This window comes from Microtus oregoni, unplaced genomic scaffold, assembly GCF_018167655.1.
Source record: "Microtus oregoni isolate MIOR12 unplaced genomic scaffold, Mior012 000012F_ref0000307, whole genome shotgun sequence".
NCBI lineage: Eukaryota > Metazoa > Chordata > Mammalia > Rodentia > Cricetidae > Microtus > Microtus oregoni.
In genome coordinates this window covers 13,199,629-13,223,384 of record NW_024543071.1, presented here as the reverse complement: position 1 = coordinate 13,223,384, position 23,756 = coordinate 13,199,629, and the positions used below count along the sequence as shown (strand labels likewise).

At 43.7% G+C, this 23,756-nt stretch overlaps 2 protein-coding genes across 2 annotated transcripts in view; one reads left to right on the top strand and one right to left on the bottom strand.

Annotated features, from left to right (window-relative positions):
- Nucleotides 1-380: 380 nt before the first annotated feature.
- On the top strand, nucleotides 381-4,868 carry Sfr1 (SWI5 dependent homologous recombination repair protein 1). The gene is made up of 4 exons (XM_041660700.1): nucleotides 381-612; nucleotides 1,540-2,189; nucleotides 2,853-3,245; nucleotides 4,152-4,868. The coding sequence occupies exons 1-4, from the start codon at nucleotides 600-602 to the stop codon at nucleotides 4,341-4,343; spliced, it is 1,248 nt and encodes a 415-aa protein (XP_041516634.1). The 5' UTR covers nucleotides 381-599; the 3' UTR covers nucleotides 4,344-4,868.
- A 1,435-nt stretch (nucleotides 4,869-6,303) lies between these two features.
- Nucleotides 6,304-23,756, bottom strand: part of Cfap43 (cilia and flagella associated protein 43) — an 85,486-nt gene continuing 68,033 nt past the window's right edge. The window contains exons 28-38 of the mRNA XM_041661891.1: nucleotides 22,078-22,197; nucleotides 19,744-19,851; nucleotides 18,296-18,382; nucleotides 17,532-17,620; nucleotides 15,065-15,278; nucleotides 13,958-14,070; nucleotides 12,525-12,684; nucleotides 8,938-9,102; nucleotides 7,496-7,576; nucleotides 6,800-6,953; nucleotides 6,304-6,621 (exon numbers count right to left, since the gene is read on the bottom strand). Coding sequence (XP_041517825.1) covers nucleotides 6,455-6,621; nucleotides 6,800-6,953; nucleotides 7,496-7,576; nucleotides 8,938-9,102; nucleotides 12,525-12,684; nucleotides 13,958-14,070; nucleotides 15,065-15,278; nucleotides 17,532-17,620; nucleotides 18,296-18,382; nucleotides 19,744-19,851; nucleotides 22,078-22,197 — 1,458 coding nt within the window. The 3' untranslated portion in view covers nucleotides 6,304-6,454. The remainder of the gene's footprint in view (nucleotides 6,622-6,799; nucleotides 6,954-7,495; nucleotides 7,577-8,937; nucleotides 9,103-12,524; nucleotides 12,685-13,957; nucleotides 14,071-15,064; nucleotides 15,279-17,531; nucleotides 17,621-18,295; nucleotides 18,383-19,743; nucleotides 19,852-22,077; nucleotides 22,198-23,756) is intronic.

Below are 23,756 nucleotides of genomic sequence, written 5' to 3'. Positions count from 1 at the left end.
CATCTGCGTCCTATCAGACCGCCCTCTTGGACCCCACCGGCAGGGAGCCGAGCGGGCCCCGCGGCTTCCGGCTCTGCCACGTCTGAGGAAAAGCCTCCGCCGTGGTGGATGCGGGGAGCCGCCGCCATGGTGGGCGCGGGGGCGGGGCTCGCCGGCGCGCTTCCCCGCCGGAGGCCCAACCCCGGGGAGGCGGCTGGAGACGGCAGTCTGCGAAGGGAAGCGGCGGGCGGATGCGCGCCCCCCTCAGGGCGGCTCCGAGGCCTAGCGCCGTCTTCCCGCGGACGCCATTCCTCCCCCGCTCCCCCTCGCGTCCCCCCCGCCGGCGGCCGCGCGCGTGCGCGCAGCCGAGCCCTGGAGCGCGCCGGCCGAGCCTGCCAATCACGAGCCGCGCCCGCCCGGCCCCGCCCCTATCCGCCCAGCGGCGGCGGCTCCTGGCTCGGTGCGCAGGCGCGCGGTCGGGAGCCGGACAAAGCATATCCGCCCGCGGCGGCCTCGCTAGCCAATCGCCGCCTCTCCTCTCTCGGGGCCCCGCCTTCGGGGCGTGCCCGTCTCCTGGGCCGCTACGCTGGCTGAGGGTCTGTTGTTCCTCCGCCGTGGGCATGGCTGAGAAAGGTATTGTGTCTTCTCCCTGGGGCCGGGCTGCGTGTCAGCCCCCGGGCGTCTGTGGAGCCGGTAGAGGAGCCCTCCCGGCAGCAACGCGGGAGCGCGGCCTCCTTTTGGTGCGGGGTGGAGGGCTTTCTGTGGGGAAAGGGGCGGGGAAAGGCGGGGGAGAGCACGGGAAGGGGGTGAGGGGGGAAGGGGGCGGGGAGGTGGCTTTCGGTGGTGGGGACCAGAGTCCCCTCTGGGGTTAAGAGTACAAGGAGGGAGGGGGAGGAGATGGGAGGGGGAGTACATGGCTTTTTGTGGTAGAGTGGGGAGGCGGGGTGGGGATGGAGGAGGGGGAGGGGCGGGGGTGGATGACTTTCTGTGGTAGGGCGGGGAGGGGACAAGGGAGAAGGGGGGAGTGGTAGGGGCGGGGAGGGTGCGGAGGAGATGGGGGTGAGGGAGACGGGGTCCTGGGAGGAGATGGGGCTGGGAGAGGCTTCTACCCTGGAAAAACAAAACGGGGGTGGGCGCTGCTTTCTTAGGCCTCAATTCCTGGTTCTAGGCTCAAAGCTGTTAAGATTTAAGATGCTTATGTTATTCACACTGTATCGCTTTTGTTTACGAAATTACAACAAAAATTAAAAAAAAAAATCTCGGTTAGTTTCCCTCCTCCCTGAAGTGCAAATTTTTGGAGCTACATTGCAGGAGAGCAATGAGAGTCAGTGACACACTAGCAGGTTAATTTATTGTGCAAAAACAAAACCTTGTTACTCCGCATGTGGAGAGGTAAATGAAAAACTACGAAAAGAATTAGAATAAATTACAGCTACATATGATTTGGAAGAAACTGCTGGCTTTTTGGTGTTTTTGTACACTAAGGAAATTTTGTGGATAAAAATTAAGGCCAGTGTTGAGATAGTAATTTAATCACCATCAATGCCTTTTCCTTTTTAGAAGGAAATCAGGAGTTTGCTTCCAAGATGGAGAGCCCATCAGATTCCTCATCCACCAAGATGGAGATCCCATCAGATTCAGCATCTGCCGAGATGGAGAGCCCATCAGATTCCTCATCCACCAAGATGGAGATCCCATCAGATTCTGCATCCGCCAAGATGGAGAGCCCATCAGATTCTGCATCCGCCAAGATGGAGAGCCCATCAAATTCAATCTCCACCAAGATGGAAAGCCCATCAGATTCAGCATCCATCAAGATGGAGAGCGCATCAAATTCAACCTCCACCAAGATGGAAAGCCCATCAGATTCAGCATCCACCATGATGGAGAGCCCATCAAATTCAACCTCCACCAAGATGGAAAGCCCATCAGATTCAGCATCCATCAAGATGGAAAGCCCATCAGATTCAGCATCCATCAAGATGGAGAGCGAATCAGATTCAACATTGACCAAGATGGAGATTCCATCAGATTCCTCATCCACCAAGATGGAGAGCACATCAGATTGCACATCCATCAAGATGGAGGTCTCATCAGATTCTGCATCCACCAAGATGGAGAGTGCGTCAGATTCAGCATCGACTTTACCTGACACTCTTGAGAAGAGGGAGACTCCATCATCATCCCAAACAAATAGTTCAGGAAAACAAGTATGAAAGTCTTGCTATCCACCCCCATTCTGTGTTTCAAAGTATTCTGGTAGTGGCAATTTTAAGGATACTGGAATGTGAATTAACATATAGCCTTTGTCTAGGATCCAGTCTTTACCAGGTTTTCTTGAATAAGTTATATTCATTTTGTTGAATTTCTTAGCAGGTTCTTAAGATTCTTCAAATTTGATCTGTATAGTATTCCTTAGGGGAAGTCTTTGATGGCAGGTCTTTTCCTAAGTCTAGAAGCATTTTTAGTGCTGTAAGGCAAATACTAAGTGGCTGATGACTGGGAGAAATGTCTCAGGCCTATTTTAGGAAGTTAACCTTGAAGTAAGACTAAAGGAGTCTCTGGAAAATAGATATTGGTGATCTTGCTTGAGATTTTTGGAGACAGAAGACCACCCAGTGTACCTACTGTAGAAGTATAAAGTCTTTATTTCTAATTAGTTGATTGATTTCAAGAGTGTTTTCTTAGCTGGGCAGTGGTGGCACAAGTCTTTAATCCCAGCACTTGGAAGGCAGAAGCAGGTGGATCTCTTGAGTTCTGAGGCCAGCCTGGTCTACAAGAGCTAGTTCCAGGATAGCCAACACTATACAAAGAAGCCCTGTCTAGAAAAACAATGTTTTCTTACCATTTTTAATGTTCTGTGTCTTTTTCAGCCTATGAGTGGAACACTTAAAGAAAGGCTAAAGAAAACAAGGGCTTCGTCTCATTCCTTTTGTAGCGTGGTGAAGCGACTTAAGGTGGAGAATGAAGAAAATGACGAGAGCGCACCAGAGCCAGGGGTGTCTTCCACAGAGAAAAGCTGCTTGGGGGTTCAACAAAGTGTGAAACACACAGACAGTGAATCTGAAAAAGATAGCTCGGAGAGTAAAAACACATGCAAATCTAAGTCACCTGATACTGGGTCACCCAGTGCCCTCCAAAATGATTCTGTGAGTGAGCATACTAAGGAAAGATTAAGGGAAGAAAAAGCAAAATTGACAAAGCAGGTTCAAGAGAAGGAAGAACTTCTTCGGAGATTAAAACTTGTCAAAATGTATAGAATAAAGGTGAGAAGAATTTTAGAACCATTGAATAATTTTTACATAAATTGCAGTAATTTCAGAATTTGGAAATCATTTGGTCTGATAAGCAAGAAGCCAGATAGCCAGAAAAGAAACCTATCTTACAACAGCTTTAACTGAAGTAGAAGTAATTGATTTAGAGTGAGGTAGATGAGCCCCGGTCAACACAAGCTTTTGTTCAGTACACATTTGAAGCTTTTTGGCTTTAATTTCTAGCCAGTAGCAAAGTTAGAAGTATATATTGTTAGGAAATTCTCTGGGAACAGAAAGGAATGACAGTAGAACAATAGCCCACAGATACAGTATAAAGTGCTTTCGGGAGTGATCCTGTATCTCTGCGTAAAACGTAAGGAATTTTATTTGAGAAAACAAGATTTTAGGTTTCAGCTCCCGTAGGTTGATGTCAGTAGAGCATGGATGTTTGGAAGGGTGTGACGTCTTTATCTGGATAGTTTTTGCCCATATAACACCTCATTCTTCCCCAGAAACATGGAATAAATGACTGGACAGTGTTTCTTATTTGTGCTTTTGAATTTTTGACTTTTCTAAAGGTGACTTATTTTTTTTTTTTTAGGTGACTTATTTTTTAAGGTTTAAAATATTTTTAACTTGAGAACAGTTTGAGGTTTACAGAAAAATTAGGAAGCTACAACATGGCATTATATCTTAAAAGTATAGTAGTAATACAGAAGATTCTGTATTTAATATGCAAATTAATTCATACTTTTTTTTCCCCTCAAGGTTAAGATTTGCCCAGAGGTTGCAGTGCCCTTTATGCCTGGGGTATTAGCATTTACAGCTAGACAGGAACTAATTTAGCTGCTTTGATATGGTGTAAGTTAAAATGCATGACTATCTGGTTATTGATTGACTTGTTTTTTTCTGTTTCAGAATAACCTGGCTGAGTTAGAAATGTTAATAAAGAAGTGGAGGAGGTGCAGCCAGCGGCTGCTGTATGAGCTACAGTCAGTTATGTCTGAGGACGACGAGAAACTCAGCATCACCGAGCTGATCGACTACTATGGGGTAGATGAGAACGTTGTGCACTATAATAGAAGTGAAGAGGAATTTACAGGGGTTTGAAAAGTGTGTTTGTTTTCTTCAGGCTTTTTTTTCTCTCCCTTTTGTGGTGATGGGATCATGCCCAGGGCCTCAAATGTGTTCTGTTTCTGAGTATATTCTTGTTCCCCTATGGAATATCTGTGAGAATATTAATGTGAAAAGTTTAAGTGTTTTAAAGGGAGGAAAGATGTAAGCTATTGTGGCTTAGAGAAAGGTATCTTGAACAGTTTAGGATATTCTGATACATAAACAAATTATAAAATGAAGCTTAGTATTTTGGATATGTTTGGTAAAGAAAATATTTAAGTATTAAAAAATTAAATGATGTTTAAAAGGGAGTTTGGATAATTCTGGAAACCAGGTTTAATACATTGATTTTGTGGCAAAAGGTTTTATAATCAGTGTTAAAAAATAGTTTATTGCATGTCTAAACCTCACCTGGCCTAAATGTAACCTGCCCCTTCTCAGTTTATGAATCTTGTCTTCAGTTGCTTACTATATCTTTTTGTCCGCTAATCTAGCAAGTAATTAAACATATATCCACAATTTTTCTCCAGATTGGTTTCTTATTTTCCTCATTTATTCAAATGGCCATCTGTTTCACACCCTTATTTCCCATGTGGAGGTGTTCTTGGTGTGAGCGATTCTCCACGGTTGCCTTCTTAGCTTCATCTGTGGTGTTCATCTTTGGAAGGGTCCTCAGCCAGAAGCCTGCCAGTTGTGTGTGGAGGAGTGACTGAAGTTGGCCCCGTTGCTGGGAATTTAGAATGAACCACTGGCCCCGTTGCTGAGAATTTAGAATGAACCTAGTGGGAAAAGCATGTTGCTATTGCCAGAGCTATGCTATAACCTTGGGAGAAGCCAGGCTGCCGCCTTTAAGTACAGCAGGTCTGTGCACACTGGTAGATGGAGGGAGAACTTTATGGGTCAGTGTCTTCCCTGTTCTATTTGCCAATTATTCCTGAAACCTTCACGATTTCTGCTTTGGGGTCTAGAAAAAGTATTTATTAGTTTGTAAGTGGCTGCTATGCTCAAGCCCTCTAAGAACTTACTTTCAGCCACCCTCCCCATTCCCATTTGATCTCTTGGTGTTGATGCAACAGGGGACTCAAACCTGTCACACCCCCAATACCACATACCATGTAAATTCCCTCTTGTGAGTCTAATCTTCCTGTACATAAGGCTGTGCTACGCTTGACCTAACTAACTGTATCACTTGTTGGTAATGAATTGTAAACTACTATGCACATAATTGCTGTTCAGCAGAAGCTGAGAGGTGTTGGCCCCATGAACACTCTCGACAGATGAGGTAAAGCACTGCACCCTTCCGAAGCACCTACCAACAACTAAACACAGTCTAGCAAGAGTCCTCCAAGCCCCGCTCAGGCCTCAAAGCTGAGGCAGCTGAGGAAGGACCACAGCTAGAGTGGTGATAAAGCAAACGGCATGGGCTGTTTGGTCTGTAGCGACCAGACTTAGCCAGTGGAATTGAGGCCCGCCACCGCCCAGCCCAAATTTAGATTTTTAAATTGCAGAAAAGTGGGGCATAGACCTCACTTGGAGACTATGATAAATGATCCTGATGCGGCCACTCTGGGATGCAGCAGACCGCAGGCTGTAGAAGGGTGAATGGACTTTTGTTTGCCAGAGTCTTACTACAGAATTAGTATCATCTACATGAGTAGAATGAACTATTTCAAGGAAATGAGCACTTGTTTACTGAACCCTGTTAGGGTGAAGAATGAGTTCTGCTACAATAGGTAAGGAAAATTAAAAATTTCCAAAAAACTAACAAATTTTCTACAAGCTTATGTCTTGGGAAAAATGATTTGCTTTGGTTTAATTGGTAAAGGCTCCAAAATTCTGGTAATTTTAATTGAACAAAATAAATCTTGAGTGTTTTCTGGCTGAAAAACACTGTTCTTGAATGAATACAAATATACAAATGGTATTTTACTCATTTATTAATGTAGGACAAATAGTTATATACTGATTAACCTAAACTTAATTTATTAAAAATGTGCAGCTAAGAGGTAACCTACTTAAATTCCCTGATACGAGAAAGAAAGTCATTTTTATCCAAGTGACACTATTTTGGAGTAACTAGTTTGCCTCCTGCTCTGGCTGGTGTTCTACATGGGAACAAGGGCAGGGAATGTTTTCATTCTTAGCCTTTCAACTTCAGCCTGCAGTATTGAAATCTGCTCAGCTTGCTGCTTGGAGATTTTCGTCAGCTTCTGTTTTTTCAGCAGGTTTTCATACTGTTCTTTGGCAATCTTTTCACAAGTCAGTTTAGACCCTAATCCAGAAATGGAGAGAGGAATTAGATGAGTTACTGCCAACACTTTCAGTACAGAAGCAACACCTAAGATCATGTGCGGAAGAGATGCTGGTAGCTTTTTGCTTGTTTTCGGATAGCAGGCTGCTGGTTAGAATACTAGTACCAATCACCTTTAACTGAAGAAGAAAACGCTCACCCATTTCATTGCAAATGTCTTGTCTCTCGGAGACAGCTACTAGTTCTTCCCGCAGATTGCAGCTCAGCATGTAATTTGCTATGTCTTTCTGATTATTGTATCTTCCCAATTTTTTAAGTAATTTTTTGCAGTTTTCTACGTTCTTCCTGTGAGTCTGAAAATTTTGTTCCCATGAAACCCCAAGAACAAATTTGAAAAAAAGTTATAAACATTGGAGTTTTAAAATATTTTATCATCACTGAGATAACATACTATATCCCTAGTGCCTGTTGTATGGTATGTCTTTTTTTGTTAAAAGACAGAATGTTAATACTATACTTTAGAAACAAATTTATACTGTCACATTTTAAAACCTTTGCTTCCATTTTATGTGTTACGCAGTAAAACCGATTTTGTTATTGAGATATACAAAGAGGAAAAGTTCAAAATGCCAGGAAAACTGCCAGTTTTTGTGTTGCTCAGATCTAACTAATGTAAAAGCAAACACGCATTCATCTACATGTATTCCCAGATACCGATCCTAAAATCCAGAGAAATGCTGTAATCCGCCAAGTCAGCCTTCTGGACCTCAAGTTGTCATGAACATCAGTAAGTTATCAACTTTCTCTTAGGTTCTGTCTGAGTTCATGGCTGAATTATTTGCCCACACGATTCACAGATGTTTCCATTCTAATGATTGATATGTTTAAGACTGACCTTATCTATAACATTAATCGTTTGCTCCATTATTCCAATCTGAATAGCAATCAGATTCTCGTAGTTTGGTTCATTTAGGTACTTTAAGAAGGGGAAAAAAAAGAGATATCACATACATGTAACGATAATTTATTTCTTTTAGTAGGTAACTATGAATGGTTTTGAAAACTATAGTTTCATAATGAATATCAGAGTTAAGACTGATTTGGCCTTTGTGCGATGATATTTACGTGTATTTAGCCATCAGCACACTCACCTATTTGCCATTTTTACTTACATTTATTCATTCAGTGTCTCGTTTGGGTCACGTTAATCATGTTCTAGTTAAAGATACCAAAGTAGATACAAAGACAGACATTACCTAGCTAGCCTTCAAGGAAAAGAAAACACATACAAATAATTGGTTACCAGGCTACCGGTATGTCAAGCGTTAGTAAATTCAAAGGCAGTTTGTGATGGAGTGGAATTTTTCTAGGCTTGGGCAATCAAGAAAGGCTGTTGAAGAAAGTGGCATAAGTTAAAACTTGACAAACTGGGTAGATAGGACAGAAGGAGGGAAGGGGCAAGGAACAGAAGAAGGGAAGAAATAGGAGGAGGGGGAAGAAGATGTTTCGGGTTGAAGAGCCAGTGTGAGAAAAGGTGAACCATCTGGGTGCGTGGGAGATTGCTCAATTGATAAATGCTTGCTGCTCAAGCATGAAGATCTGAGTTCGGATTCTCAGTACCCATGTAAAGCCCTAACCCAGCACTAGGCCCTGGAGCTGGCTGCTCAGCCAGTCTAGTTGAATTATGAGGAACATTCCTGAGAAAGACATCTAATGTTGGTCCCTAGCCTCCATACATACCCACCTCCCTCCCTCCCTTCCTTCCTCTCTTCCATTTAAGAATATTGATGGATAAGAGGCATAGTGGTATCTGTTCCTCTTATTTGCCCTAAAAGCAAGTTGAAAGACACTGTCCACCATTAAGGACTTCTTAATGCATTTGGTAGTTAAAAGTATTATTTAAAATATCTGAGCAGGGCACCGATGTTGCTTGACTCAAGTAGGACCTCAGTATGGCAGCAGTGTACAAATAACTAAATGGGTTCTGAGAGGGGAGGGAAGAGCGAGAGCGAGCACCACCTCAGGTCAAACAGTGGCAGAAATGGGATAAAGAAAAGAGAACTGGATAAACTGGGAAAGACAGGTATAGTAGAGAGACACCCAATTTTAAGTCAGAGTGAGTCTCTAGAGAGAAGAGGAATAAGCGAATTAAGAAAAGAGCCATGAAATGAGCAAATTAAACCTCTGTAAGAAAAAGAACTCACGTGTTTACGGATCTGTTAGGAACATACCTGGCTTGGAATATGCTTGCTGTCAGGGAGGCTTCCTACTAAGTGACTGTTTGTGAACAAATGGATGAAGGAGATGAACGTGGGGGTGGGGAGGATGGAGCCTTGCCTTTTGACGATCTCGCGAGAAGAACAGCATCTGGATGTCCCAGGCCTTCTGATTCAGATCTTCCATTTCCATTTCCATTTTCTTGTGTTCCCACTCGATCTGATAGATTCCTTTGTGGACTTCTTTACTTTCCATCATGCTGGCAACTTTCTTTTGTCCTTGAGCCTGAAAAGGTACACCAGCAGTCACACTGACTGTGTATTCAGAACTGAAGCTGGTTTCTGTGGCTCAGTCTGTGTGAAACCTCCATGTCTTCGCATTGATTCTCTGGATAAAGCACTGGCTAACATGGCTAGGCACACCAGCATCAACCTGGTAGCTAGCAGTAAAGGAAAAAGTCAGATATGACACTTAAAACACTCTACTATTTTGTACTTCACTTGGAATAACGAATATTCAATATATTCATATTAGGTTATGTATTCGTATATTCAATAGTCGTGTATTTGTATAGGTTACTCAATAACCTATATGAAATTCAGGGATATTTTAAATTAAACATTTAAATTAATTAAATATTAAATGCATTAAATTTTATCAAATATTTAGTTAAGTATTATTTAATATTACGTTTAATATTTAACATCTCAATATAATATCAATAAAATTAAGGAACATCAATATAAATTATTTATTTAAATTAAAAATTGTCCTAAGATTACTAAAATGAAATTACTGTGTCACGAAAATGAATTTATACCCACATGTGGTAGCTTCTACCTGTTATTCTAGGACTTGGAAGGCTATGACAGGAAGATTGTCCCAAGTATGAGGTAAGCTTTGGTCACATAATAAGTTCCAGGCCAGTCTAGACTGTCTTGTCAATCAGTTGATCAGTTTATATAAGAGTCCCACCAGTTACCACTTTTCATTCCTTCTCTTTTTATTCCCTTTCCAAATTCTAGCTTTTTGAGTGCATGCCACTAAGCCACTCCCCACTGCGTCCCACCCTTTTATTGTTTTCTTCTTTTGGTCATAACCTGGTTTCTGAACTCCTTGGATTTCCTACCTTTAATGACCCTTTAAAACTGTATTTCAATCACCTTTCCCCCATGCTCTCACAACTTCATCTGGCTGTCAGCAGCTCAAACATTCTAAAGTTTAAGCATTTCTCTGCTGGGAAAGCACATTGGCCCAGGAGAAGGCATGCTTGGGTTGCTGCAGCCAGAGAGGTTGCTGTTGGCATCTGGTGAGCGGAGGTCAGGATGGTGCCAAGCAGCCTACAAAGCACAGGGCAGCCCCCATGGAAAACAGTCTGCCCCCACCCCCAGCAACATCAAGGCTGCTAAGGCTGGGAGTCACTGTTTTGGTGTTGTGGGATTTACTTTACTTCCCCATGTCATGTGACCCCACCCTCACGAGGGCCACTCCATCCTCAACCCTCTTGACACTGTGCACACATCTCTATCTACTCCTTGGAATCTTTGTTCTCGGGGTGTCTAGGGGACAGAACCCTAGTTTTCTCTACTGCTATACTAGGAGCTCCACCATCTCCTTGCCTGGTTCCCTCCCTCTACTGCATCTTTTAGAGCTCCATTGGAGGTGCAGACACAAGCCCACTATTTTTGGTCTACCTAGCTTCTTAGGTTGTCTCGAGCAATCTCCTGGTTTAAATGGCCTGTGAGTGGATATCTGTATGTAACAGTCCATATGCAGCTAGTAACATATGCTCTACAGAGAGCGCATCTCAACTCTGAACTCTGTCAAGTTGGACATTCCACTGGAATGTTTGAAATACATCTCAAATTAACCAAAGCCCAAACTCTTCACTCTGTGGCTTCAGCCAAAGCTACAGCTGCCCAGTCTTCCCACCATCAGTTAGTGATACTATAATCTATAGCTATCAGCTGCTCAGCGTACAATTTAAATAATTTTAAGATTTTTCTGCTGGGCAGGGGTGGCACATGCCTTTAATCCCAGCACTGGGGAGGCAGAGGTGGGTGGATCTCTGAGTTCGAGGCCAGCCTGGTGTATAGAGCTAGTTCCAGGACAGGCTCCAAAGCTACACAGAGAAACCCTGTCTTGAAAAGCCTAAATAAATAAATAATAAAAAATTTCTGAGACAAGATCTTGGTATGTGATCCAGGCTGACATTGAACTTGTATCTTTCAGAAACCAAACAAAAGAGCCCACCACAAAACCTGTCAACCAAGAACTTAAGAATCTTGTAGTTACAGAAACCATGTTTCAGAAATGAAAGCTGGCCCCTGTAGTCTGGCTACTCAGGAGGTGGAAGGATCCCAAGTTTCAGGTCAGCCTAGGCAATGTAGCAAGACCTTGTCTCAAAAAACTTAACAGAGGAGAAGACTATTTTTAAATGAAAGACAGGACATTTTGAGACGCATTAAGTGGCTGGAGAGCTCCCATTGTTAGTGGACTTCATCTGTAAGAGATGCTAAAGGAACTCCTGCAAGCTGGAATAAGAGAGAGTAGAAGAAACACAAAGCAAAAGCGATTAAAAATACTGCCTAAGAATATGAATGCATATGTAAATGTAAAATCCAGTCTGGTACCTAATTCTCCTTTTCTCTCATAATCAAAAGACAAAGGCACGCCACAGTCACCATGGATCAGTGATGATGAGTACATTCTGTGGAAAGGCAGAATGAACACAGCATAGGGGGAGGGGCAGAGCGTCGGTGGGGCAGAACTTTGGATATTGCTAAAGCTAAGTCGGCATTAATTCGAATTTTCTTGTTACACAGTTAGGGAAAAAGAGAGCCTGCATCAGCAATTTATGTGCCAGAAAAAGAACAAGCTAACGTAAAAGCTGGCAGGAAGCTAGAGTAAAATGGAGATAAGTGAAACAGGAAATAGGAAAACAACAAGAGTCCATGAAACTGAGAGTCGGTCCTTTGGAAAAAAAATTGATTATATACTGAGAGTTATATAAACAGTATATAACTAAGATATATTAGAATGGACAATTAGCCCCATTGTCTAGAATTTTACGTCCCTTAGAATCATCTAGGGAGATTTTAAACAATATGTACATGCTGGGCACATTTACAGATTTCTGTGTGTGACTCTAGTGGCGGCTGCTGAGACGAAACACTGATGTAACTGAATTAAAGTTACTGCCTTGGTCAGGTTACCATTGCTGTATGACTAATGCCATCTTGGGGAGGAAAGAATTTATTTAATTTATGGTTCCTCATTAGTGTTCATCATCAAAGGAAGTCAGAGCAGGAACTCAAGCAGGGCTAGTGTTCATCATCAAAGGAAGTCAGGCAGGGCAGAAACCTGGAGCAGGAGCTGACACAGAGGCCATGGAGGGGTGCTGCTTACTTGGCTTGCTCCTCGTGGCTTGCTCAACCTGCTTTGTTATCGAACCCTGGACCATCACCCCAGAGATGGCCCCACCCACAATGACTGGGCCCTCCCCCATCAGTCACTAATTAAGAAAATGCCCTACAGGCTTGCTACAGCCTGATCTTATGAAGGCATTTTCCCAGTCGAGGTTCACTCTCTCCACTGACTCCAGCTTTGTCGAGTTGACATAAAACTAGCAGCACACTTACCATGGGAACGAGACACACTATAAAACATTTTATGTAAAAGGTAATATGTTCAAAAACTATAATTACCCGGATCACAGAATTCAAGTCTTCAATTATGTTCTTATTGATGAGAATTGCATCGGAATATTCCAGAATCAACTGGAAATTCTCCAGTTCTACTTGTCCTTGTTTAAGAAGAATTTGTATTGTCAAGTTCACCTGGAATCTCACTTTCTCCTCCTGTAATCTAAATGGAAAAAGACTTCAAAAGAGGTATTTGTAGTATATTTAGGCTTCAAACTTCACTTATTAGCTGAGAAATGAACTCCTAAGCAACCGAGGGAATGCACCCTGAGTGGCATGAAGACTGTCTCCCCAAAGACACCGCTCCTAGAAGCCCCTTTAGGTGCCTCCTCACTTGATCTGGAGTTCTCAAGACAGGGTTTCTCTGTAGCTTTGGAGCCTGTCCTGGAACTAGCTCTTGTAGACCAGGCTGGCCTCAAACTCACAGAGATCCACCTGCCTCTGCCTCCCGAGTGATGGGATTAAAGGCGTGTACCACCACTGCCTGGCTTGGAGTTCTAATTGGATTGCTCAGGCAACAGTAGGGACAGAATTAGTCACACTCTTTTACTGTAAGGAAAAAACTGTAGTTTTGATTTAATGAAAGGAATTTTAAAATGAAGTAGAAATACTTTGAAAGGCAAGTCTTTTAAAATTATGACTTTATTGGTTTGTTTGGGTTTTTTTTGTTGTTGTTGTTTTGTTTTGGGTGTTTTGAGACAGGGTTTCTCTGTGTAACAGTCCTGACTGTTCTGGAACTCACGTTATAGACCAGGTTGGCCTCAAACTCATGGAGATCTGCTTGCCTCTGCCTCCAGAGTGCTGGGATTAAATGTGTGCCCACCACCACTTGGCGATTTTATTGGTCTTTGGTAATATAGCAGCAATATTAAGTCTATATACTAATTATCAAATCTGTTGCCTAGTTTGTATCCCCCCAATAACTTAGATCTAGAAATGATGTGTACTGATGAATTTGGGAGCATCTCTGAGGTATTTATTCATGTGGGTATACATACGACATTTCTGAAGCAAAGACTTCTATACAAAGCACTCACTAAAAACCACCATGAAGACAAACACAAACCTGGTGGGTGTTTGTGGAGAAACTTGTCTGGAAATCTGCTTGGTTCCACTCAGTCTTGAGCCTGGAATTCTCCTCTGGCAGAGTCAGGCTCTTTGTGTTTTTATGACTTACACAAAATTTTATGATTCCCCCCCACCCAAAATTTGTTTCTTTGTGTTAAGAGCACACATGGCAAATTCTCTTTTGAAACAAGTCTTGTGTAATAAGGCACACTCTATAAAATAGAACATTTCAGCACGGTGTCAGGACTAACAGGCAACCAGCTGTGAACCAGCTGTGCAGGAGGCGTGCTCCTTAGTGATAGCCCTACTTGATTGAACCCAACTCAAACTGTGAATATGAATGAATGAGTCCACGAGGTTCGGATTACCGGAGGAGCTCCTGGAACACCTTTTCAATCTCATGCTGCACGGCCTCATCGTCCTCCACTCTCCTCCGGAGAAAAGTCGTCATTTCCTGGAGACCAGCAGCCTTCTGTTTGACCTGGTAAAGCCAACCACCAATGTGTCAGGGCTTGTGGGGACTTGATTGGAGACAACGTCTGTCTTTGACTTTTCCTAACAAGCCTATCTTTCTCAGAGATTAATAAAAGTCTAAATCTCTGCCAGAAGGTGAGTTATGTAAAACATGACTGGCACAGTCCACGAGAAATTTAAAGAGTATCAAACTGGCCTCTTGCTGAAAAGCATGTATGCAACTGACGTGTGTGTGTGTGTGTGTGTGTGTGTGTATCATGTACATGTCTATACACCATTTTTAAATCTGTTCCCAATACTTTACATGAAATTCTAGAATCATAGACACTTAGGGACAATTTGCTGATTCGATGTATGTGCACTGACTTTAGAGATTAGGAGAGAGGAGACAGAGGCGTCAGGAAACAGAAGGGTCACTTCACAGCTAAGCATGTTCTCACATCTTTACGTTACTATAGCCCCACCCCGTCTTCTGTCAAAGGATGAGGCTGCCTCTGGTGAGCTAAACACATTCTGTGCAAAACGAGGTCACGTCTAACAGTGCTGTCCAGGGGAAAGCGCTGTCAGCCACACATGTAATTTAGATGTTGTCATCATCACATGATAAAAAGTGAAACAGAACATAACTTAATTTTACTAATACTCTTTATTGAACACACTCTCTCTGAGATATTATTCTGCTGACAAGCAATGTGGGAATATTCACGAGACATTTTCCATTTTATGGTAGTTCTGCTAAGCCTTGTGTGTCTCCCACTCAAAGCCCTTCCGGGTACTGCTCACATCTACTTCCAGTGCACACTAACTGCTTAGCACCAGGCCATCATTTTGGACCCTGAAGATTTATAGCAACACAAATAATACTACTTGTTTTGTTATGTTATTATTGATATAACTAACCCAGCAAGAGGATCTTAAAACTTAGTTTTCGTGGATGTGCTGACAGATGTGATATTTGCTATTAGTACACTTAAAATAAAATTTAAAATGAAGTTATATACTTTGTATTCATTTTCCACTTTTGCTCGTCTGGTTGTGCAGAAATGTTCCCAGACGAAGGGGTCCAAACCTTCTGGCATGTTACTGATATTGTCCAGTTCATCCATGGCTTTCATTAGCTGGGTAAAGTTCTCCTTATTTAACTTGCCAGATCCTGGTCGCTCTCCATAAGGAACAAGACTGTTCACATCTGCATGTGTTTTCTGTTTGTGAATCCTGGTATTAGCAAGAAAAGATCATCAACCTTTCGTATTCTTACAAATCCCAAAAAAGAAAACAAACAAACAAACAAAAAAACCACTGTTAAGTAACAGAGTATTAGCCTAAGTCTGACACTGTATGGTAACTTCCTGTGTTCCTTCAGGGTTGGTGAGTGGGTGACTCCAGAGACAAGCACCCCCTTTGTTGTTCCCTACTCTAGGTCCCCAGACATGCCCTGGACTTAGAAGCATGCCTCATTGTTGCTGGCACCGGCAGCTTTACTCATGCTAGGAACCCCATTTCTTCTGTGGATTGTAGGCAGGCAAACAAACACCCAATAGCAGTGTGTGTGCCCCTGGGTCTGTCTGGCATAGCCACGCCTGGCATCTTTTCTTCAGTGGAATATGCCTGGACATATGTACCTGGGGAAAGGTACTCTTTGTCTGTATCAATAACTTAGCTTAGTTTTCTTGGGCTGTGGCTGGGAAGGGAAGAGGGTCACAGAGACCTGTCCCAGGCACGCCCCTTGGAGATACTTGACAGTGTACAGCCATAGCGATGGGTTCCACCCATATCTCAGGTTCTGGGAGAAGTTACTGGCCCAAGGCCAGCTCTGGGTCTGAGAAACAGTGGAATCAGATTTAAAAAGTTCTATTTGATGACCAAGTGTTTCCCCTGGGTTTATAATTAGCACACCTCTAGCAGACCCGGCAATGGATACTGTAATCTCCTCACTCAAGAGGCAGAAGCCAGAAGATAACTAAAAGTTTGAGGCCAGTCTTGACTACACAGTAAGCTTCAGGCCGGTCAATGCTACATAGTTAAGACTGTCTCAGGAGATGTAAAGTAAAACAAAAAAACCAAAAAAGTGCCCCTGAGCTAGGGAGCCAGCTCCGTCAGTTCTGAGCAGGATAAACATCTGACCTCAGCCCCAGACACCCACCATTGTGGTACACACTTGTAATCCATCCCAGCATTGGATGAGCAGAGCCTGGGGCCTTGACCTCAGCCCCAGACACCCACCATTGTGGTACACACTTGTAATCCATCCCAGCATTGGATGAGCAGATCCTGGGGCCTCTCTGGCTAGTCAGTCTAGGAGAACTGACAGGACCCAGGACAGGGAGGGAATCTGTCTCAAAAACTAACGACAGCAACAACAAACAACTCCAAAGAGTAGAAGGCAATTGGTGGGATCACCCTGACTTACACACACGCATGCACACACACAGAGACATATACGCATAAACACACCACACAGAGAGACAGAGGAACAGAGAGAGACAGAGACAGGAAGACAGAGAGAAACTAAGATGTGAGACAAGTCCTAGGCTAAATTCCCAGCTTTTCTGGGAGCCTGCCCAAGGTGAGAGCCTGAGTTTGTATCCCTCACATAAACTATCTCACGCCTTTGTGACAAACAGCACCCTTCTTCTGTACTGCATCTGTTTGAAAATTTCAACTTATTATGTTAGCAAACTATTCCAATACTCCTCCCAGCTTAGAAACATTTCAGAATTCTAGCAAATCGTTGTTTTGTGCTTTCTTTTGCATTTTTATTTTAAACTTTATTATTAAAAAACATTGCAAATAAAAACTTTGTAGTGAACATAGTCACATGAGATTCTCTGGGGATCAGATGTTTGTGGTCAGATATATTGGGAAGACAGTGCTGACTATTCCTGGGAATCCAAAGGCCTAAGTTTGGGGAGGCTCAGCAATGAAGAACACCACTTAGCTGCAGAGACCGGTATTTCCCTCCCTCTCCATGTGCTTGATTTTATAAGTCCGTCTCATGCTCATGCAAAACTCCGATTTACACTTTAAAGAGGACTTAGGTTGTCTAGGAATATGTCTTGGGAAAATCCGTGTGCCAGCTATGGTTTAAGGCTTTTCACATGTGAAATAAGGACACAAACACTTAGCCACTTTTAACAGTGGGCAGAAACCATTACACTTCATTTTCTGTCATAAGATTCCAGCGAGACCTCAGGACGTTTAGATGATTATTTCTACCTAATTGGGAAAAGGTAAAACTTTATAGCTATGTTACTTTCTGATGTGTGTTTACCAGTTTGTTGATTTTTGTGCATGCGCTCACATGTACACATGCTGTGGTGCACTGTGGAGGCCCAAGGGCAGCTTGTTCTCATCCCACCACGTGGATTCCAAGGATACCACTCAGCTCACCAGGCTTAACCCTGCTATGCCACCTCTCTGGCCCTGTCCTCCCTGTCCCCAACATACCATAGTACAGGAGAAACAAACCTTGGCCGGCGTTTAAAAAGTTTGTAGAGTATGTCCACCTGGTGACCAGAAATGTCAGAAAATTCCTTTTTGAAGCTGCGATCCAGAATCTAAGGATAAACACATTGCGTCCAGGATTGCAGACACAGAAGTCCCTCATTGGTTAACACAACCTCTAAGATGCACACGGTGTCACTGGGACATTAGGACCTGGCTTTTACAGCTGTTGGAGAGCATCCACTCTCTAGGCAAAGACTTCCTTAAAGGGCTGTGCCCAGGGAGCCTGCCAGCACACCAAAAATGCTACCTTATAGAACAGCCTTTAAAAGCATCTAGAATAGTAATGTCCACAGATAATATTTATTCAGAAAACACGCAAGTCACTGTTCAACCCATTTCACCTTCTTCCTTCTCCACCTCATTTGTTCCATCTTGTTGTTATTCGGGTTATTGCTTCTGTCACACACTGCCGGCTCTACTACTAAGTTGCTTTTATGAGCAACTCATGGGTCCCACAACCATACGCTTGAGAACAAACTTGTGAGAACTTGATGGCCTCACTTATAATATTTTTCTACAAGAAAAAGTTTAAATTAAAAAAATATTGTTCTAACACACAGATTTTACAGAAACGTATAGCCATCCAGAATGAAGTTCACTCACAACTAAAGATGACAGAAAGAGAACACTCCATGAAGGAATTAATTTATGCCCTGTCTACCGCCCCACTGCTAATCCCAAGTGCAACAACCCTGCCCTGTCCAGGGGATGAGCCCGTGACTCACTTTGTCTTCTGCCACCAAGTTGTCATGGTGCTCCTTGAACACATCCAGGTCTCCTCTAGCTTTATGGATGGCTTCTGCAGTCTTGCTCTACAGGAACGGCAGGGACAGTTAATTGGAACTGGAGAGTCCTCAGGTTAGACAAAGCTATAGGTGTTTTTAGCAAGAATAAGAAGCCTCACAGGATGCTATAGGGCGAGAGCTAGCACCAACACGCGTTATCCAGCCGCTCTGAAATGGTCTCCTCCTGTGTCAGAGGCATCTAACAGCCTGCAGGGGTCTTGTGATACACTTCAGATACAGTCTGCTATGTAGCCCAGCTTTCCCTTAACCTGTGCTCCTCCTGTGTTCGCCTCCCAAGGGCTGGATTATAGGAATGAGCCACCATGTCTGGTAAAAAGTTCTTGGCAACTATTATAAACAAACTTTTTCTTTTCTTTTGGTTTTGTCTTTGACACAGGGTCTCTCTAAGTAGCTCTGGCTGTTCTAGAACTCGTTATGTAGACCAGGCTAGCTTTGAACTCAGAGATCTGCCTGCCTCTGCCTCCTGAGTGCTGAGGCATGTACCACCACTCCTGGCCAGATAAACAGACTAAAAAGTGAGTACACAAGCCATTTATGATGCAGCACACGTGTGCATACTTGGCTTCATCAACAGTATCGATGCAGGCTGACACCTGCTGAAACATTACGTATTAATAATCAGCATTAATACCCATCTCCTTAATAAACTCTATCCATTCATGTTTCTACCTAGCGTTTCTGAATATGAAAGTTTTCATTCTATAAACTAACCCATCACTTCAAGGTTCAGTGACATTTGGGACTACCACATGGTCCAGAGAGAACAATACTCCCTGGAGAATGGCCTGTGAACAACTTCAAGGATTGTGTGCTTTGATCAAGGTCCTACAGCCAGCCTGTGGTTAAAAGCTGTGTTGTTGTTGTTGTTGCTGTTGTTTGAGACAGGGATTTTCTATGTAGCCCTGGCTGTCCTGGAATTCGTTCTGTAGACCAGGATGACCTCAAACTCACAGAGATCCCCCTGCCTCTGTCTCCTGAGTGCTGGGACTAAAGGTGTGTGCCACAACTGGCTGGTATTAACTTCAGTCCGAGAAGTCTTGGTCTTGTCTTCTATGTCATTTTGACACTACAGTGTTCTGAATCTGAGCTGCAGAATCACATCGGCTAATAAAGAGACTGACATGGGTCCTTTATCTGGTCGTCTAGCAAAGTCCCAGACCTGGAACCTGCTCTGAGCATGGCTGAGTATGAAGACTACGGGGCAAAACAGCCAGACATCACTGTGATGGGACTCGCTTGCCTCTTCAAGGCGTTCTTCTTGTCTCAGAAGATCGCTTGATTAGAGTCGAGTCTGTGACTCTGATCAAATAAGGCTCTAGATGTGGAACCTGTGAGCGGCAGAGGACGCCCGAGAGGCCCGGACTTACTTTCTCCTCCTGCTTCTTCAGAAGGTAATAGTTCAGGAACTGCTCCCTGGAGCTCAGTTCTTCGTCCAGCAGCAAAGAAAACACAAGGTTGTTTATTTTCAGCTCCTCCTGTGGAAATATTAAGAGAAAGAATGTTGAAGGTCAACATTCCTAGTGGAGAAAGAACGTCCTATTGGTGGTCGTAGACTTGATGCTAATCAGACAAGTTTATGAGGGGAGGAGTCCCTTAGGTGAATGCCCTGAAGAAAAGTCATGTGGGGATTCCTAACTAGTACTTGGCTCTGTTCCCTCATCCGTCATTTTCCTGTAAGCAAAACACATACACAGAAAAATACTTAACACCAACAAATCATCCAATGAGTTATGATACAGGCCAACACTCTTATTTTCATTACTTGATTAAAAATAGTCATCTTCTCCAGCCCAGAACCAGGCGTCATCAGAGGCTCAACCCCGACAGTGACTACTTTGCCACTTCAGGCACAACAAACTCGCGTGTTTCTGCCTCAGTGTGAACGCCTGGCACAGTAGCATAGCTCATCCATTAGCAATATTTTGTCACGTCTTCTAAATCTCTGAGAATCTTCGTGTCCTCTTATGTCTCCTTCTCGCCTTCTGTAGCAATTGGCAGTCCGTAGTTTTGTGTCTCCTCAGCTGAGTGCAGGTTATAAAACTCCCAACTCCCTTCTAGGCCTTGAAAACTGGCAGCTGGATCCAGAGGCCTGGTCAGACCTTGGCTGAACCCTTTTGGCAAAACCGTGGGCTATTCTGTGTTCCCTGGGCTTATACAGTACTGTGCTCTGTTTTTGGGGGTTGTAGGTCTGGATGCTCAAAGCACAAGCCCAGGATATCTATTGAGAGCGGCAAAATGATCATTGCCTGCCTTCACTTCTTCCATTTACTAATTGAAATATGTTATTATTTATTTATATTTTATTATTATTATTATTTTTGAGACAGGATTTCTCTGCATAGCTCTGGCTGTCCTGGAACTCACTCTGTAGACCAGGCTGGCCTCTAACTCACAGAGATCCACCTGCCTCCCAAGTGCTGGGGTTAAAGGTGTGTGCTACCACCACCTAGCTTGAAATATTTTATAAAGAGATGCTCCTACTATCATTTTCTTGCCTAGGGGCAGGAGAGTCAGTCCGGATATTGGGTACTTTACAGTTTGGGACACTGTCCTTGTTGTTGCTGTCTGAAGGTGACAGATGTTGGTGCTGACTATTAACTTGAAAGGCTCCAGGGTCAGCAGGGAGGGACCTCTGGGCATGACTGTGGGGAATCATCTGGATTACCTCTGGAGGGGAGACTCATCTTGATTGTGGTGGGGGTCACTTACTAGGTAATGGACCGCAGGCCACATAAGAGGAGGACGAGGCGTTGGCAGCACACATGCTTCTGTTGCTGCTCTGACTGGACGAAAGGGGATCATTGCTTCAGACTCCTGATGCTTGGGCTACCCTGCTGTGGTGGACTGTCACTCAAAACTCTGAGCTGAAATAAACTCGCTCTCCCTTTGTCAGAAGATTTTTATCAAAGCAACAGGATGGGAAACTGAGACAGTGACCAGTGGGCATTTTCTTCTTCAAATGTCACAAATCCAGGAATTTGGAAAAGTTTGAGGAGTTTCAACAAATTGCAATAACAATAAAAAAAATACATAACAACAACAACAACAATAATAATAAATAATTATTGTTGTTATCATTGTTGATACTGGAGACTTACATATACACGGCAAGTGTTTTACCCCAGCCTTTTATTTTTGATTGTTAAATGGTATTCTTTAGAGCAGAAGTGACCGTAACTCCTGAGTCCTTTGGACATTTCTTGGTAGTCTGGTCCCCCTTTATCATGTGAACAAGAAGATATTCTAAGCATGTTTAAGAAAACTAACGGCGTTATTGAAGCATTTTTCATAAACCACAATATTTCACCCCTTACCATGTACAATGATGCTTTGGCACATGCGCAGAGCTATGTAGCCGTCACTAGTCAAGTTTAGAGCATGCGTCCATTCCTAATTTATATCCATCTCCCCCAGAATCTCTCGGAAGCGCCCCTCCCCCCACAAACAGCTACTCTCCCTAAAGTGAGCAGGAGAGAGAGGAAGTGGAGCAGAGCCTACCTGACTGGGGGCGAGGCAGGGAGGGGGTTGGAGAGGGACTATGGAGAGGAGGATTGGGGCAGGGCCTCAGGAGGGACTGGGGAGGGGCCCACCAGCGTGCAGGGCCTCAGCACCTGGTCAGCATGCGGGTCAGAGCCTAAGAGCGATGGATGACCCACAGGCTACTTGAAAGGACAAGATCCAGAAATGAAGCTTTCATGTACCTGGTTGACAACCATCTCCGCCTTCACTCTTCTTTCGAAGAGTCTCTTCAAGTGCTCGTCAAAGTTCTGGGTGCTTTCTTGGATAGAGTTTTGAAGTTTCTTCAGTTCAGTTTCTAAAGACTAAACGTGAGACAACAGAATAATTAAATGTTTGTCACAACTGGTGTTTGCATTTTACCTCCTGGAAGAAGCAGAGGGAAGGCAGAGAAGTACTACCTGAACCTCAAATGCTGCGTGCTTGGAACTTTTACTTTCGTTTTTCATTTTATTTCCTTTTCTGCGTGTATTTGTGTGTGTTGTATATGCATGTGTGCATACCTGTGTGTGTGTGTGTGTGTGTGTGTGTGTGTGTGTGTGTATGCATGTGCCTGTATACACAGATGTGAAGGCCCGATGATGACGTTGGGTGTCCCGAGTTATCAAACTGTTTTATTCCTTTGAGACCACTAACCCTGAAGTTCACCCTTTGTGGTGGGCTGGCTGGCCAATGAGCTTTCAGGATATGCCTGTGTCCATGTCCGCCCTCCACCCCTCTCACTTCCCCAACCTGGTGCCACAGCCCTGGGGTCACAGATATACACAGCCAGGTCTAGTTTTCTTAAAGTGAGAACTAAGAATTTGAATTCAGGGTCTCATATTTGTGTAATAAGCTCTTTAACCAGGATACGGAGCTGTCTGCCCAGCCTGATGTTTGAAAATTACATTGGAGGAAAGTAATGCTAAAGATCACTAATCAGGTAGGCCTAGTAAATCGAACCGCAGCAAATCTTTCCAGAAAACAGTTTACACATACAACATTTCGCCCTAAATTTTTTTCTTCCTCTCCTGGTTTTGAATACCTTGATTTTTTAATATTATACATTTTGTTTTGATATTTAAGTAAAAATATTTACGCGTGTGTGTTTGTGTATGTGTGTGTGTGTGTGTGTGTGTGTGTGTGTGTGTGTGTGTGAGAGAGAGAGAGAGAGAGAGAGAGAGAGAGAGAGAGAGAGAGAGAGAAAATGTATATTTGAGTGGGCAGGTGCACATGGAGGCCAGAAGAGGGTGTTGGATCCCTTGGAGCTTGTGCTCCAAGCATCGTGCATAGCCTGATGTGGGTGCTGGGATCCAAAGTCCCATCCTTATGACTGAGCACTAAACACTCTTAATCTCTGAGCCATCTCCCCAGCCTTCTGGACTTGATTCTATATTACTGAAAAATTAGTTCATGGTCCAGTGTTAGGGAAGAAGATGGGGTGTGTGAACTGAAACAAGATCAGCTCTAAGTAGATCTATGTGTCCGTGTGAGAGAACCAAGTGGGGCAAAACATGGAAAACGTTTGAAAAATCCAACTGAGATTGAAGTTAACCTCCGGGGGTGAATCTGTATTTTGTGTTTGTGTTTTGTTTCTTTATTTGCTGCATGAGAGCAGGTGCAGAGGAGGCAAGGGTACCTTGCTTGTTAGTTTTCTGTCAGCTTGGTACAAGCTAGAGACATCTGGGAAGAGGAAACGAATTGAGGGGTTGTCACCATCACACAGCCTGTAGACAAGTGGGGGGGGCGTTTTCTTGATTAGTGACTGATGTGGGAGGGTCCAGCTGACTCCCTGGACCCACCCTGGACAAGTGGTCCTGGGTTGGACAGGAAACAGTCAGGGAGAGTCATGGAGAACAAGCCAGCAAGTCGTGTTCTTCCTCAG